Here is a 17,372-nt window from a genome sequence, read left to right on the forward strand (position 1 = left end):
CCTGTCTTAGCTGAACCAGTATTGGTTGCTGCTGATGGGCCTAATAAAGCTGCAGATGTGGTTGTTGATGTTTTGGACCTAGTTGATGTTTTGTTTGCTGTTGTGGTTGATGCTGGTGTTGCTGCAGGAGCTGGTGCTGGTTGACCTTGTGTTGATGCAGGAGCTTCAGTTGGAGCTAGTGCTGGTGCTGGTTGAGCTGATGCAGTTGTTCTTGGTCTTCCTCCCTTACTCTTTTCCTTAGGAGGTGGACTCACATTTTTACAATTAGACTTTTAGTGCCCCAGACCACCACAATTAGAGCACTTATTTTGCTTTTTGGATCTCTGCACCAACTGTCTCTCCTTATTTTCCCCTGCCTCTTTCACCCTCTTTTTCTTATTAGGCCTACCAGGCATCTTCTTATAAAGAGGGGGGAGGGGTTTTAATTTGGTAATGGTTGTGGATCCCATTGTTTGTAACCAGGCATGACTCTAAATTGAGGGGCATAAGTTGCAGCATATGTGCTTACATGATAAGTAGGGTGTACAAACTCCTCATACTGCAGTCTTCTTTTGACAATACATGCCAGAGCATGGTAACAAGGAATCCCTAAAAGACTCCACTTTTAACAACCACACTCTTTTGTTTGCAGATTCACCACATATGTGTCAAACTCATCATCAACCTCAAAGTCATGTAAATCAACCTGGTTAACGCTCATGTTTGACATTTGTTGCATACCTCTCTCAATCATTTTACAAACAGATGGCATAATAACTCCCTCAAAATTTTCAAACCCTCCCTTTTTGCACAACATCTTTTCATCACATATCTCCTTATCCATTCCATAAGGGAGATGATGGGTTTAGTTCTTGCTTCTCTTAGAACATTATTAAAGCTCTCACAACAATTGTTTAAGATCATACCAGACTTAGATCTTGTAGTAAAGGCATGCCTTGACCAATTACAAGGTGATATTTCATCTAAGTACTTAAATGCATCTACATTTAGAGCTTTTATCGCTGCCATGTTCTGTTCAAAGTGATACTGAAAAATAATGTATAAACTTAAATTATATGGCATGCATAAACCAAGTTATGTTACTGCAAAGCATAAACTGACCTAATACTATGATTACATGGCATTGTAGACACCTAATTGTGTCTCCCCAAAAACCAAACCCAGTGATGAGTACTTTTCACGTCATTTGATTATCGAACGAGGTGAAAATGTGAAAAGTCTTGTGATGCGGTTGTTTTAATAAAAATAACTCTTTTTTCTGTTTTTAAAAATGTACTTTATTTATGAAAATTTCCAGTCTAATTTAGTTTGGTCCATGATAAGGGTCCATTAATAGTGTAGTTGGGTTGGGATCGAAAAGAGCTTTCCAACGATATATTATAAGCCCGATTCCGATGAATAATGAGGAAGTTATGGCTAAAATACTAAATTGGGCCTGAAATGGTTTTATGGCCCAATGATCTAGTGGAGGGCCCATTAATTAATATTCCTAAATTTATTAGGATTGATTTTAATCCTCTAGAATAATCAAGAAGGTTATTTGGAGTTCTAATGAGATTAGGAATAATAATTATATCTTTTATGAAAATAAAGAATTTTATTTGGATTAAAACAAGTGTTTTAAAGAGATTAAATCTGATTTTCAAAGATAAGTACGGACGTTGTTAATCCAATTTAATTAGATTAAGGATTCCGTACAAGTTTTCAGAAAACGCGTGAATCAGCGCGAAATGACAAAGATGGTGCTAAACGACAAGCCTGTCACACAGCGACATGTCTGTCGCATCGCGCTAGACTCTGTCATTCTGCGACAGAGTCTGTTTTACTCCTAATAGGATTCGGTCTTTTTCTGATCGTTTCTAGTTATTTTCTCTATAAATAGGGTCGTATTTCCCCATTTTTTAAGGATTCAACAACCATTCACAATCATCATCTAATTCTATTCTCTTCTCTCTCAAGCGAATAACTTTTCTTTCCACTACTAAAAATTAAGGTTTTTACGACCGCCTCTAACGGTCGCAGAAAATAGAAAAAACGGTCGCAATTACTAATTGCGACCGTCAACAGTCGTAAAGGGGTGGTCGTTATTTACCTGGTCGCAAAAAAAAATTATTACGACTGTTTGACGGTCGCAGATTTATTGCGACCGTTTTTATTATTTTCAACGACCGTAATAGAAACGGTCGTAAAAATTAATAATTGCGACCGGTAAAAGAAGCGGTCGCAATTTTGGAAATTAGCGACCGCTTTTGGCCGTCGCTAAAATTTAAAAAAAAAAACAAAAAAAAAAAGAAAATACACACCACCCCTACTGTTCACAACCACGCCCCCAGCCAACTCCATCCACTTCCAGACTTCCTGTACGTCACAGCCTACCCCACCACCACTGCCCACCCTAAAACACCACCAGTCACCACCCTCGCCAGCTTTACCCACCACCACCACCACCATTCTTTAACCCAAAAAAAAACATTTAGATTTATGAAAAAATTAAACTCACAAAAAAAAAAAAAAAACAAAAATTACCCACAAAGTTTCGAACAAAAATTACACAAAACGAACCAGAAATTGAACAAAAATTAAATCAAAATCAACAAAAAATTCGAACATAATCAAACGCACAAAAACTAACAAAAATTTGAACAAAAATCGAACAAAAACAAACCCACAAAAACTAACAAAAATAAAAATAAACCCACAACAAACAAAAATCACACAAATTTCGAACAAAAATCGAACCAACACGAACAAAATCAACAAAAACCAAGGAATACAAAATCAACGAAAACCCTCAAAGAATATTAACAAGTAAATTCGAAAACAAAATCAACAACACCTTAACCCATCCTAAAAAATCGAACAAAAGTAACGAAAACTCAAAATCAAAATCATACCCAAAATAAACGAAATTCGAACAATTTAAAAACTCATACAAATTTGGAACAAAAACGAAAATAAATACAAACAAACACAATTTTCAGAAAAAGAAACATACCTTTCCTAATACTTCTTCCACTTCTTCCTCTTTGGGGTTATATGATCAAATTCGACCATAAAAACTCCAGATCTGGAATTTTTATGGTCGAATTTGACCATGAACACCACTTGTTGCTCAAACCCTTAGACCAAAAGCCGAAAAGAAAGAGGGAGGAGAGGCGTTGAGAAAAGAAAGCTAAGAGAAAAAAAATGAAATTGGAGTTTGAGAAAGGAAAGAGAAAGGAGGAAGAAGTAAGATGGGTGAGAACTAAGAAAGGAGGAGAGAGAAAGGGGGAGGAAATAAGGAAATAGGAGCGGCGGGATGAGAAAATAGGGTTTAGGTGAGTAAGGTATGCTTTTATACCGTATTTTTTTAATTAAAAAAAAGGATCTTTTACGACCGTCTCTTTGACATTTACGACCGTCTCAGAGACGGTCGCAGATTTTGACATTTACGACCGTCTCTTTGACGGTCGCAGATTATGACGTTTACGACCGTCAGAGACGGTCGCAGATTTTGACATTTACGACCGTCTCTTTGACGGTCGCAGATTATGACGTTTACGACCGTCAGAGACGGTCGCAGATTTTGACATTTACGACCGTCTCTTTGACGGTCGCAGATTATGACGTTTACGACCGTCAGAGACGGTCGCAGATTTTGACATTTACGACCGTCTATTTGACGGTCGCAGATTATGACATTTTACGACCGTCTTTGACGGTCGCAAACGATTTATTTTAATTTGGAATTATTTTTAATTGTTCAAACATCCTAGCGACCGTCTAAAAGGCTAAAAACGGTCGTAAAACGGTCGCAAATTTGCGACCGTTGTCAAAGCAGTTGTAATATTGCGACCGCATAAAAAACGGTCGCAAAATATGAATTTTGCGACCGTTTTTCGGACGGTCGTAAAAAAACGGTCGCAATTTAGCCGAATTTTAGTAGTGTTCTCCCTTTTCTAAGCCTAGCCTTTTACAAATAAACAATACCGCATTCACGAGTTCTAGACACACCTAGCCAAGCTCAAAGTTGCCTTCGCCTTAGACGTGAAAGGTTGATAATTTCTGAGGGTTTGGTCCAAAATCTCTATTTCAGTTATTTTAAATTAATTGTTTGATTTAATATTTACCTTGAAGTTACTAACGTGTGTATTGTTTTGATAGATTAAGATACGAAGCATCGAAATAAGTAATTTAATTGCTTAATTATTCTTTTAATATAGAAATCATGCTTAAATTATATTAATTCCTAGTATCATGTTAGGATGTTATTTATTGCTTCCTAGTATCATGTTTAGGTTGCTTCCTATTTCTTCTACCATGTTAGTATCATGTTAGGGTTAAAGCTTTGATTTTTAAGTTTAGTGACATGCTAGGATTTGTTATTAATCTTGTAAGTATCATGCCTAGGATCTTGCTAATATTATTATGCTTTTATGAGAATATTTTTATGATGATGATTTGTTGTATCGTTATTATTATATATGTTGCTTGATTTTATTTATTGTTATTGCTTGATCACGCCCTCTCTTGCAGGTTTAAAGGGAATTTGTACTTGTAATCACGCTTAATAAGAAAATTAATAATCTTATTCAGGCTAATGTGATTTTAATTCAAGTAATCGCCAATAATAGATTTATTTGTGCATTAATATTCAACCATCATAGATTAAACAGGTTTAGGGTTAACCTAATGATTGTATGTTAGTTAGAAAGCGTACATGAATATGAGAAGAAGAAATTAGAGGCCTATTTTTAGGGCAGGTTTAATCTCTTTTAGGTTGGATTTGTACCTTCATCCCTGAATATCTAGTCATGGTTCCACACCACTATGGAGTTAGCGATCTCATGGATCGTGAAGGGGTGTAACCTTCACCCTGTGAACGATTTACAAGTTCCTAAAACTTGTTGGCGACTCTTTTACTCTAGCTTCCTTACCTTTGGACGCCACCATGCTTAAGTGTAAGATCACAGTGGGGCTCAAGTGTGGGATGCTTAAAATATTTCCTACAGTTTTTTGGCGACTTCACTAGGGAGGATTTCTATTTTAATTCCTAAAATTTATTTTGACAATAATTTAGAATGAGTGGATAAGACTCTAAAAGTTCTAAATATTCATGTGCGTAATTTTGATTAACATTATTGGCATATGCATAAAAAGGCCCGCATTGGATAGACCATCTGTAATGTGTCAAAAACATAGGATTTTTACACGTAGGAAATTTAGGAAATATCTTTCACAACTAGAATTGAAATAATGCTGCTAAAAACTGGAAAATTCTAAGAACAGAAAGCTGTTGAGGCATGTAGGAACTGGTGCCGAGAAAACAGAGCCCGTTACAGTGCGACAGCTGTGTTGTGTAACGACAGAGTCATCGTCTCGCGACAGACTCTGTTGTCTCGCGCTATGTTCTTCCAATACCGAGCCAAAAATCTACCTTCTTGTTTCGACCAATTCTAGTACTGTTTGCTCGATTCTATTTCCTGATTGAGTTTTTCTCACTTTTCTGAACCAATATGTGTTCTACATATGGCCATAACCCTCTGGGAATTCACGCTCCATCTACCCAATCGAACGCTCATGGCAACGAAGGGTACATCCGAGTTTGAGAATTCACCAAACCGTGGAAGCAAGTTTAATTTGCAGGGTCCCATCCATACGCGCCAATCCTTCCAAAGGTAATGCTTCCTCGCGATGCATTTGGACTCATAACCATGGACCCTCTTTGAATAACCCTTATCCTTGAACTTTAGAGAACTAGAGCCATGGTTAGGTTGCAAACTCATTGCATCATGTTGTGACCATTTGACTACTTGTGCATTACTTGCTTGTGCATACTTACATGTGATTAAACTAATTGCTTGGTTTGACTTGTAATTATGAATATGCTTAAATAAACTAACAAAGGACTAAATTACTTTTCTTAATTAATTGATTAATTAATTTGAGCTAATAAATATGTCTAAAATCGAGTCATAGTTCCTTTGAATCAACCTGGATTTTTATTCCCGTATACTACACAAGCGTCAACTTGTTATGGTCATATCCGGAGTTCTATAAAGAATTATGAGTCTTACAACCTATGGATCTGTAGCCCCGAGTTTTATCTTTCATTTGGCATTGATGTTGTCCAATTAAGAGTCACCAATCAAAAGTTATGACTAAAATACTATAGCCTGTCCAGCTTAGTGCATATACGTGAAGTCTTAACTTGGTCTTTGTTTGAGTCTAGTCACATAGTCTAGTTACATGGTCATGACACGAGTCTTGAACATATCACTTACACTCACAAGTATTCACACACTTTGTACATACTCTTTTCACACCATGACCATGTCTTAGGTTCATGCATGAGTCGCTCTTTCCGTCATTTGAGTTGGGGGTCCGTCCTATTCCAGAAATTTCTATAGCTTTCCACATTCTTTCACATCACTTCTCCATACATTAATATCTTACACTTTCCTTCTTTCACACTTTCAACATTCATACACCACTTTCATCTCATATGCTCTCTCCATACATATCATTCCCCTCATTCCTCCATGTTCTTTCTCCATCTATACATGTTGAATTGAGTTTGAGTCAAATAATTAATAATAAACATCCATGACTTTCCTTTCCACAGCACTTGGTCAAGGAGAGAAGGACGTTTAATCAAGGATAACACTTTTGTCAAAATCTTACTTTTTGATAAACCAATTCGACAAAAGAGAAAAGCTAAGAAGAAAATGGCATCTCAGGAAGAAGTCAACGAACTTAGGCAAAACTTGGCTAGTCTAACTGAAATGATGAAGACTATTGCTCTTCAAGTCAATGACCCTGCGAAACAACCACAGATGGAGCTAATGGAATAAAGGTTGAGCAAACTCTCCAATGAGTACAAGTTTCAGGGGATTAGCTCACAAGGGGTCTCGGTGGAAAAGGAACTTCTTTCGCAGAAGTTCAATGCCAATGACATCCCTAAATTCAAGCCAACAGATAACCTTTACTTCCATTTGAGAGCTTTCGAAACTATAATGAATATTAAGGGAATTGATAGGAAAGCTTTCCACTTGTTTTTTTCACTATCTTTAGAAACCGTTTGTCAACAATGGTTCTTTTCCCTTGAAAAGAAAGAAACCTCTTCTTGGGATGCCATGATAAACGCTTTCATTGATGAATACAAGTGCAACATTCAAGTTGAGACTGACCATAGAGAACTCGAGATGTTGAGACAAAAAGAAAACGAAGGATTTACTTCTTTCTTCAACAAGTGGAGGGAAACTTCTGCTAAAATGGTCAAGGTCCCTACTGAAAAGGAGTCTGTAAGGATATTCATCAAGAACCTCCAAGAAAAGTATTCAAAGCACTTGAAATATCAACATAACTTGAATACTTTCAAGGCTGTCTATGACATAGGCATTGACATTGAAGATGACCTTGCAAAGCAAAAAGCTACTAACAATAGCAACGACAGTGGCTGGAAAGGAAAGAAAAACGACAATCCTTCTTCTTCCGAAAACACCTACTCTAGTAACAATGTCAGTACCTTTGACCTTAACGATGTCTTAGCCATGGATAATCAAGGATCTAAAAAGAAACCCAAAAGAGAGTTCACACCTATTGGAATGACCTATGATGTTGCTTTCGATCGTCTCCATGATCGAGGATTAATCAAACCTATTGGCCCTACTGAAGATCCAATGCCAGAAAAGCGATCTTCAAGATGGAATCCCAACTCTTACTGCAACTACCATCAAGGAAATGGTCATACCATGGATGAATGTTACATATTTCAAAATCTCATTCAATATCTCATAGAAGCAAACAAGATCCCGTTGCCTCTAGCTAGCAAGAAGACCGGGTGATGATAAAGCACAAGACACAAGGCGAGCTTCAACGACAAGATTTCGTGACCTCTTTTTTCTATTTCTTTAATTCCTCCTTTCCCCAATAAGTCTAGCATAGGCATCTTTATATTTTCCTTAGATTTATTTTGCAGGATTTTTTCTTTTTCCCTTTAATAAAATGAGCATTTCTTTTATTGCATATGATCATTTCATTGCATTAAAAATAAATAAATAAATAAATAAAATTAAAAAAAAAAATTGCCAGACTAAGCACAAGGTATACCAATGATTTGAGGCACCCCTTGTAGCCACATCATATCACCTTTCACCCTTCAAAAATGCAATCCTTTCTTGATAAAACACTTTGAGCCTCGTCTAACGATAAACCTTTCTTTCTTCAACCCATATCTACCTAACCTTGGGATGGGATGGTGTGCAACTTATGCAAATTGCTAAATACAAAAGATTGAGTGATTTTAAAAGATTAAAATAGAAAAAAGCAATAGCAATAAAAGTGTACAAAAGGGCAAGTGTTCCAATGTCATTGCCATGAACATGTCTTTGATATGAACGCGTCTCAGATTGCATCTCTTATCGAGTGCTCGGTACCGTGCCTGAGAAACATGAATGCCAAGTGAGTGATAGACCGCATGATCGGGATTGCCCACGCTTATAAAAAAGGATTTGAATTTTAAAAAATGAAAGCAAAAAAGAGAGAGCAAAAATAATAAACAAAAGAGAGTTCGAAAGTGAAAAACCTCAAGCATACTAATATCAAGATTCAAAAGCAAGGTTGCATACTTTGGGGGCTTATGTAGGGTCTTGAGCCTTTATCCTCTTCTTCTTCGACCTTTAGCCTAACCACGTTACAACCCTTAAAAGACCTCTTTGAGGTATAAACACACTTGTGCGAGGTTCGGCTAGAGCTACGTTCGGCCTGATTTCTAACGGATACGTAGGAAACATCATATTGGGCTGCGGCCGTAATAAAAATTCATTCACATACATATTCACGCATGATCATATCAAGGGATCTCCAATGTTCATCCTTATCCATTTAGAGCTAGACTTGGGGGCTTGATCCTTACATCATTAGCCTACCCAGCCTAAGAGTCACCATTATTTGACTCTTTTCAATATATTTCCGCACTTAGCCTTTGCGACCTAACTGTAGTGTCACTTTCACACACATCACAGATACATGACCAAATAAACCTTCCCATAGGAACCCTTTGTCATAAAATCTTAACACAACGTTGAAGCACGCTTTATCATATCAAAATCACTTGTAATCATCATTGCATCACAAAGTATGAAGTACTTACATACTAAAATTTAGTTAAATTGCGACCGCCTCTAACGGTCGCTAAAAATATAAAAAACGGTCGCAAATATTAATTGCGACCGTCAACGATCGTAACGGGTGGTCGTAATTCACGTGGTCGCAAAAAAAAAGTTATTACGACTGGTTGACGGTCGTAATAAGAATTGCGACCATTTTCATTATTTTCAACGAACGCAAGGAAAACGGTCGCAAATTATTTAAATTGCGATCGGTTTTCACAACGGTCGCAAAACTCAAAAATAGCGACTGCTTTGGGCGGTCGCTAAAAGTTAAAAAATAAAAAACAAAAAAAATAAAAAGCACTCATTGTCTGTACAAAGCAGCCAACCCCACCACTATTCACATCTCACCCACCGCCACTTCCTACACACCACCACTTCCCACACAAACCGCCTCTACCCACCACCACCGCCCACCGAAAACGACCCTTAAAAAACATTTGAATTTATAAAAAAAAAATAGACCCTAAAAATAACCCACAAATTATCAAAAATCCACAAAATTAATGAAAATCAAACTAAAATTAACAAAAATATGAACAATATCAACAAAACGTGAACAAATTCAATGAAAATATGAAGAAAATAACTAAATATATAAACCAAATAATATAAAACAAGAACAAAATTGACGAAATTATAAAAAAAAATCAACGAAAATTCGAAATATAAAGCAAAGTTGACAAAATTCGAAATATAAAGCAAAGTTGACAAAATTCGAACCCAATATGAACAAAGTTCATGAAATTCTAACCCAATATGAACGAAGTTCACGAAAATTCAAATGAAGTCAACAAAAACTTGAAATCAAACCGAAAATCAACAAAATTCAAACAAAAACTCAAACAAAAATCGAAAAAATCAAACAAAAATTGTATAACAATAATCATGGAAATTCAAACAAAATATGTAAAACCACATACCTTTCCCAATTTTATTTCGCTTTGGGTTTATATGGTCAAATTCGACCATAAAAAGTCCAGAACTGGAATTTTTATGGTCGAATTTGACCATAAACACCATAATTATTTAGTTGTTAACGAAAATATGAACACCCAAATTTTTTGTTGCAAAAATTCGAAATTGAAAATAAAGAAAAAATAATGTAGAAAAAGAGAACAAAAATGGAGGAAATGGTGATGCAAACGCCGGTTAATGGAGCATAGAGACATGAGAATAAGGAGAAGGAGAAGAGGAAAGAGATCAGGGAGAAGAGGAAGAGAAGAAGGAGAAAAGGAAACAAATCAGGAAAAGGAGAAGAGGTAAGAGAAGAAGAAGAGAAGAGGAAAGAGAAAGGAGAAGAGGAGAGAGGCGTGAGGAGAGAGAGGAAAGAGAGAGTGAGCGGCTATCAACTAATTAGGGTTAGGAGTGGACCTCTTTTATACCCTTTTTTTTAAATGAAAAAAAAAAACACTTTTGCGACCGGTATTAGCGGTTGTAATTTTGCGACCGTTTGAGAAACGGTCGTAATTATCGCATTTTACGATAGCTACTAACGGTCGCAACAAAATTAATTTAATTTTGAATTATTTTCCACATGTATTTTATTTTTAAAATATATTTAAATACCTTTGCAACCGTTTTATAACCCAAAAACGGTCGCAAATTTGCGACCGCTTTAAAAACGGTCGCAAATATTTTGCGACCGTTTCCATGACGGTCGTAGAAAAACGGTCGCAAAACGGCCGAATTTTAGTAGTGTCAGCCTCCGCGTTTAAGTTAACCAAATACTTTCATCATCGAGTCAACAATTGAGATAGCCTAGGATGAATTAATCCTTACACTATGAGATACAACATTAACGCATACATAGACTAAGCTCATTCAACATGCATCATCAAACACTCAAAACACTCGGTTTGATTCTTTTTCGCGTCTTTATTTTTCGGAGAAAGTCGGTACCCTCCACAAAAAATGACTGAAAATTTTAATCTTCGCTTTTTTTGCATTTCGAGTCGCACAATCACATTACAATGCACACACGAGTCATGCACATTGATTCATGTCGCGTCAAAACACATTGAGTCAACCTCAAGTCAGTCAATCATATTGAGTCAAAGCAATCACAATGAGTAAAGTACACCAAAACTTGGGCCAACCCTAAAAACATGAGCAAAGTCCTATAGTCCAAAATATAGATGCAGGTACAGGAGTCAGCCTGATTGCAATCATATTTTATTGCCGATCGGCCTGTCGACGGTCATATTGATTGATTGGGTTCCTTGGTATGCCAGTTAGCCCATATAAGCAAATTGGCATGATTAGTAGTCGGCTCGATTACAATCGCAATTAGTGATCGGCCTGACAACAATCATCTCACTTAGCTTAAGCGCCTAAACATTGGCTCATTACAAGCACCAAGGCATTGGTCCAAAAGCAAGCACATCACCTATGCGAAAATTTTCCAAGACCGGATTGTCATCTCAAAACTGGCAAAGTTTCCAAGTGTGGATTGCCGTGCTCCTCCTCTATTTGGCAAGTTTTTCCGAGTTCGGATTGTCATACATTCATCAAAGCTTCGACAATTTTCCAAGATTGGATTGTCACCTTTGGCAAAGTTTCCAAGCGTGGATTGTCGTACTCCTTCTCTGTTTGGCAAATTTTTCCAAGTTCCGATTGTGATATATTCATAGAAACCTTGGAGATTTTTCCGAGATTGGATTGTCATACACCCAGTTCCCTATGGAAAAATTTCCCAAAGGATTGTCGTAGGTCTCTATTTATCTTAAAAATTTCGGTAAAGGTTCCCCAACGAGGATTGTCATTCGTTTCAGTAAGTGGTAAATTTTCCCGAAGGGGATTTTCGATCGACTCTTTTTTGCAAATGTTCCAAGACGCGAATTGTCAATTGTGGTAATATTTTTCCCAAAAGGATTGTGGCATAATAGTGGCAATTTTCCAAGGTGGATTGCTTTCAAGAGTTATATTCCAAGTCGTGGATTGTCAATCATAGCAAGGTTCTTATGACAGATTGTTACAAAGCATTGGTAACTTTTCCCAAGATTAGATTTTGGAAAAATTTTTGAGATACAAATTGTCCCTTCATCGTGGCAACATTTCCTAGGATAGACTGATACGTGGCACTGACAACTTTCCTTAGATCGGATTATCGTACATCATTCAAGAGTTGTGTTGGCAACTATTCCTAAAGAAGAGAGGATTGTCATCACCCCCAAAGCAACAACACATCAAGCATTATAACAAAGCACCAACAAACTGAGGATCAACAAGCAGTGATCTTCGATAACTTTACAAGGAAGGTTATCACGCCAAATAGGGGATTGCTACAAGCAGAGTAATCTTTGACGATAGTCCCTAATATGTGGAAAGTCGTCATAAAGGCTGAAGATGGTTCCAAGCATAGCTATCTTTGACAGTTTTTCCTAAGATGTGAGAAATTGTCAAAAATCTGAGGATGACTACAAGTAGAGTTATCTACAATCGTGTTCCCTAGCTTGTGGAAGATGGTCACAAAACGGCAGAAGAGTGCTACAAGCAGAGCAATCTTCGATAGTGTTCCCTAAGATATGGAAGACTGTCACAGCGGAAATTGAAGGCAGCTACAAGCAGAGCAGTCTTCAGGCGATGTCCCCTAGCTTGTGGAGATCGTCACAACAGCATGTAGCAATAAAAACGGTTACCCCAGAGACGTGTGCTCGACGGTGCAAGATACGTGTTTCTTAACTCTTTTGTCTGTTTAACTAACGCTAGTTTGCAGGTATCGGTGTTACAAGAGTGATTTAGGATCGCAGAACGTTCTGAATCATTCTCCGTCCCTATCGATACTTTGACTTTTGTTTTCGAAACATGCGTTTCTCCAAACTCAGTCAAAGTGGGGGCTTTTGTAGACACCTAATTGTGTCTCCCCAAAAACCAAACCCAGTGATGAGTACCTTTCACGTCATTTTATTATCGAACGAGGTGAAAGTGTGAAAAGTCTTGTGATGTGGTTGTTTTAATAAAAATAACTCTTCTTTCTGTTTTTGAAAATGTACTTTATTTATGAAAATATCCGGTCCAATTTAGTTTTTTCCATTACAAGGGTCCATTAATAGTGTAGTTGGGTTGGGCTCAAAAAGAGCTTTCCAACGATATATTATAAGCCCGATTCCGATGAATAATGAGGAAGTTATGGCTAAAATACTAAATTGGGCCTGAAATGGTTTTATGGCCCAATGATCTAGTGGAGGGCCCATTAATTAATATTCCTAAATTTATTAGGATTGATTTTAATCCTCTAGAATAATCTAGAAGGTTATTTGGAGTTCTAATGAGATTAGGAACAATAATTATATCTTTTATGAAAATAAAGAATTTTATTTGGATTAAAAGAAGTGTTTTAAAGAGATTAAATCTGATTTTCAAAGATAAGTATGGACATTGTTAATCCAATTTAATTAGATTAAGGATTCCGTACAGGTTTTCAGAAAACGCGTGAATCAGCATGGAACGACAAAGCTGGCGCTGAACGACAACCCTGTCGCACAGCGACATGTCTGTCACATCGCGCTGGACTCTGTCGTTCTGCGACAGAGTCTGTTTTACTCCTAATAGGATTCGGTCTTTTTCTGATCGTTCCCTAGTTATTTTCTCTTTAAATAGGGTCGTATTTCCTCGTTTTTTAAGGATTCAACAATCATTCACAATCCTCATCTAATTCTATTCTCTTCTCTCTCAAGCTAATAGCTTTTCTTTCTCCCTTTTCTGAGCCTAGCCTTTTACAAATAATAATACCACATTCACGAGTTCTAGACACACCTAGCCAAGCTCAAAGTTGCCTTTGCCCTAGACATGAAAGGTTGATAATTTCTAAGGGTTTGGTCCCAAATCTCTATTTCAGTTATTTTAAATTAATTGTTTGATTTAATATTTTCCTTGAAGTTACTAACGTTTGTATTGTTTTGATAGAAAGAGATACGAAGCATCAAAGTAAGTAATTTAATTGCTTAATTATTCTTTTGATATAGAAATCATGTTTAGATTATATTAATTCCTAGTATCATGTTAGGATGTTATTTATTGCTTCATAGTATCATGTTTAGGTTGCTTCCTATTTCTTCTATCATGTTAATATCATGTTAGGGTTAAAGCTTTGATTTTTATGTTTAGTGACATGCTAGGATTTGTTATTAATCTTGTAAGTATCATGCCTAGGATCTTGCTAATATTATTATGCTTTTATGAGAATATTATTATGATGATGATGATTTGTTGTATCGTTATTATTATGTTGCTTGACATTATTTATTGTTATTGCTTGATCACGCCCTCTCTTGTAGGTTTAAAGGGAATTTGTACTAGTAATCACGCTTAATAAGATAATTAATAATCTTGTTTAGGCTAGTGTGATTTTAATTCAAGTGATCATCAATAATAGATTTATTTGTGGAATAATATTCAACCAACATAGATTAAACAAGTTTAGGGTTAACCTAATGATTGTATGTTAGTCAGAAAGCACACATGAATATGAGAAGAATAAGTAGATGCCTATTTTTAGAGTAGGTTTAATCTCTTTTAGGTTTTATTTGTACCTTCATCCCCGAATATCTAGTCATGGTTCCAAACCACTATGGAGTTATGGATCGTGAAGGGGTGTAACGTTCACCCTGTGAACGGTTTACCAGTTCCTAAAACTTGTTGGCGACTCTTTTACTCTAGCTTCCTTCCCTTTGGACCCCACCATGCTTAAGTGTATGATCACAGTGGGGCTCAAGTATGGGATGCTTGAAATATTCCCTATAGGTAAGAAATGAGCATAAACTGACCACATACTCTAATTACATGGCATGTATAATTCAAAGAAATGAAATTGGTAAGCATGAACTCACCTTAGTTAAGGATCTGACAGCTTTCCAAAAGTGTTCTCTATAGATTTCACCAGGGAATTTTGTTTTGAAATTTGACCAAATGTGTCTACAGTAGAACTTGATGTCTGCATTGGGCACAACACTCTGAAATGCATCCAGAAGACCCTGCAATGTTTGCAACAAAACAATGTAAGCTATCTTATTCTGCATTACACAAAAAAAAATGTACATTAATGCATACCTTTTGTAAGGTGACATCTTCCTTCTCATGAACCCATGTCACTGATGAAGCCACAGAAGCTATGTCTTGCACTAACAATTCAAGGAACCATTTCCAAGTTTCAACACTTTCTGTCTCAACAATAGCCCAGGCAACAGGGAAGATGTTGTTTTTCCCATCCTTGCCAACAACTGTTAGTAATATACCAGGAAATGGCCCCTTAATGAGCTCCATCAACACCAAGGATGGGTCAATAACCAGCCATAAATCCTTATTTACAAGCTTGCAAACAAATGTACATCCTTTGGAACAGAGGGGGTGGGTTCTCAATGTCTACTACCTTTACCTTTGTTGTGCTTCCTGGGTTGTACTTCACAATGGCAGCAGCATAATCCCATACCTTGTTATACTCCTCAACAGCATCACCAAACAACATTTTCAAATCAATTTGTTTTGCATAATAAGTCTTGTGATAACTTATTTCAGCTTGAACCTCTCTTGTTGCCTTACTTAGGAAAACACTCATTTTCATGGAAGGGTCATCTCTAAAATCAGCTAGATACCTTCCTTCCAAGTATAGGGAGGTAACCATTATATTGTGATGTTGATGACCACACACACGCTCACCCCTATAACTCTTGATTTGAAAGGTTTCCTCTCCCTTGACCTTCCTATAGTGTTCCTTCCATCTACACTTCCTCCTTGCCTTGCACTTGCAAACATACAGTCTTCTACCTTTCCCCCAAGGACAAGTACACTTCTTAGCACAATATGCAAATACTCTCTGCTTGGTGTTATGCAACAAATAATAATCATACCCATTCTCTATGGCATGATTCCTCAAAGCTTTCCTAAACACTTACCTAGATGGGAATTTTAGTCCAAACTTGAGTGTAATATTTTGCTTGAAGTCCACTGCTGGGTTGAACATTGGATAATCAGGTGCTTTATCATCTAATCCAATTGTGGTTACAACCTCTCCATCACTATCATACAGCTCATCATCATCAAACACACCACATGCTTCCTCATCCTCAACATCCTCCTAATCCTCTAGATCATCACCAACATCCTCCACACATATCTCTCTAGAACCCCCCAAACTTTGAATCACAGTTTTAGTAATTCCTAAATCTACAGATGCTGCAAACATATCATCATCTGCCCGGTCTTCATAATCATCGTCACTCAACACAACATCACTATCCTCACTATCAGATCTGATAAGCCTATCCTCCTCTACAACATCATCACCACTCTGTGGGACCTCAGTGTTTGCTTGATTGTCTATGAGTATTTGTTTCTCACTGTTTGGTTTAATCTGGGTGTTAGGTTCAAACACAGTGTTTGGTTGTAGTTCAGAGATTGTATGAAGCTGGGTTTTTAACTTGGATATGGTTGGCAATTTCTGTCTTCTAGGTCTCAAGGGAATTAAGTGGTTGTCAAGAGAAATTATGTTTGATAAAGGGGTTGGTTGGGACAACAAAGTGGGCGGGTTCTTAACAAATATAGGGTTTTCATAGGAATCTTTTTGAGGCCCCACCATGTGAGTACTTGACTTATCCACCCCTCTCTCAACAGTTAAACCTGAGCTGATGACTCACACAACACTCTCTCTGCCTCCTCCAAACCTGATCCCTCCCCCACCAAACCTGTTCCCTCCCCACCAAACCTGATCCCTACCCCAAACCTGATGACTCAGCCATACCTGATGTCTCAGCAATCCTTACTGTTGACTTATCCCTCTCTTCTGATGTACTAAACACCTCAGAATCTGAATAAAATGTTACCCCAGGTCCATATCTAAGTGTTACAGGATCTATTGGTTCCTTAGGGAGGTGTACCAAGTACAATTCATACCAACCATCGTTTTCCTTTGCTTCTAAAAACTCTAGAATGTCAGCATCACACTTTATTTGTTTTCTTCCTAAATACAAAGTACAACCCTTCTTCCTATACCAAATCTGTCTTACCTCATCATATCCCAATTCACTTTTAATTCAATGAGCAAATTCAAAGAAACAGACTTCAGACACATTAGGGTGCAAAGAAAGTCCAAAATAATCAGAATCACCTTTCTCATATGTTGTTTTGCCTTTTTTAGTCACAAATTCACCACCATACAACATCCTAATATTAATTGGTTCATCCATGAATCTATACCAAGGATAAAATACATTTATCCTACCA

At 37.0% G+C, this 17,372-nt stretch overlaps 1 protein-coding gene across 1 annotated transcript; it reads right to left on the reverse strand.

Moving 5' to 3' along the window:
• Positions 1 to 729: 729 nt before the first annotated feature.
• On the reverse strand, positions 730 to 15,774 carry LOC145570935 (uncharacterized). The gene is made up of 4 exons (XM_081630051.1): positions 15,529 to 15,774; positions 15,204 to 15,410; positions 14,984 to 15,127; positions 730 to 1,026 (listed from the first exon to the last, which is right to left on the reverse strand). Exons 1-4 carry the CDS (start codon positions 15,772 to 15,774, stop codon positions 730 to 732), a joined length of 894 nt encoding a protein of 297 aa, XP_081486177.1.
• Between the last annotated feature and the right edge of the window lie 1,598 nt (positions 15,775 to 17,372).

The sequence above is a fragment of the Chenopodium album genome, chromosome 12 (genome assembly GCF_948465745.1).
Source record: "Chenopodium album chromosome 12, dcCheAlbu1.1, whole genome shotgun sequence".
NCBI classification, from domain to species: Eukaryota; Viridiplantae; Streptophyta; class Magnoliopsida; order Caryophyllales; family Amaranthaceae; genus Chenopodium; species Chenopodium album.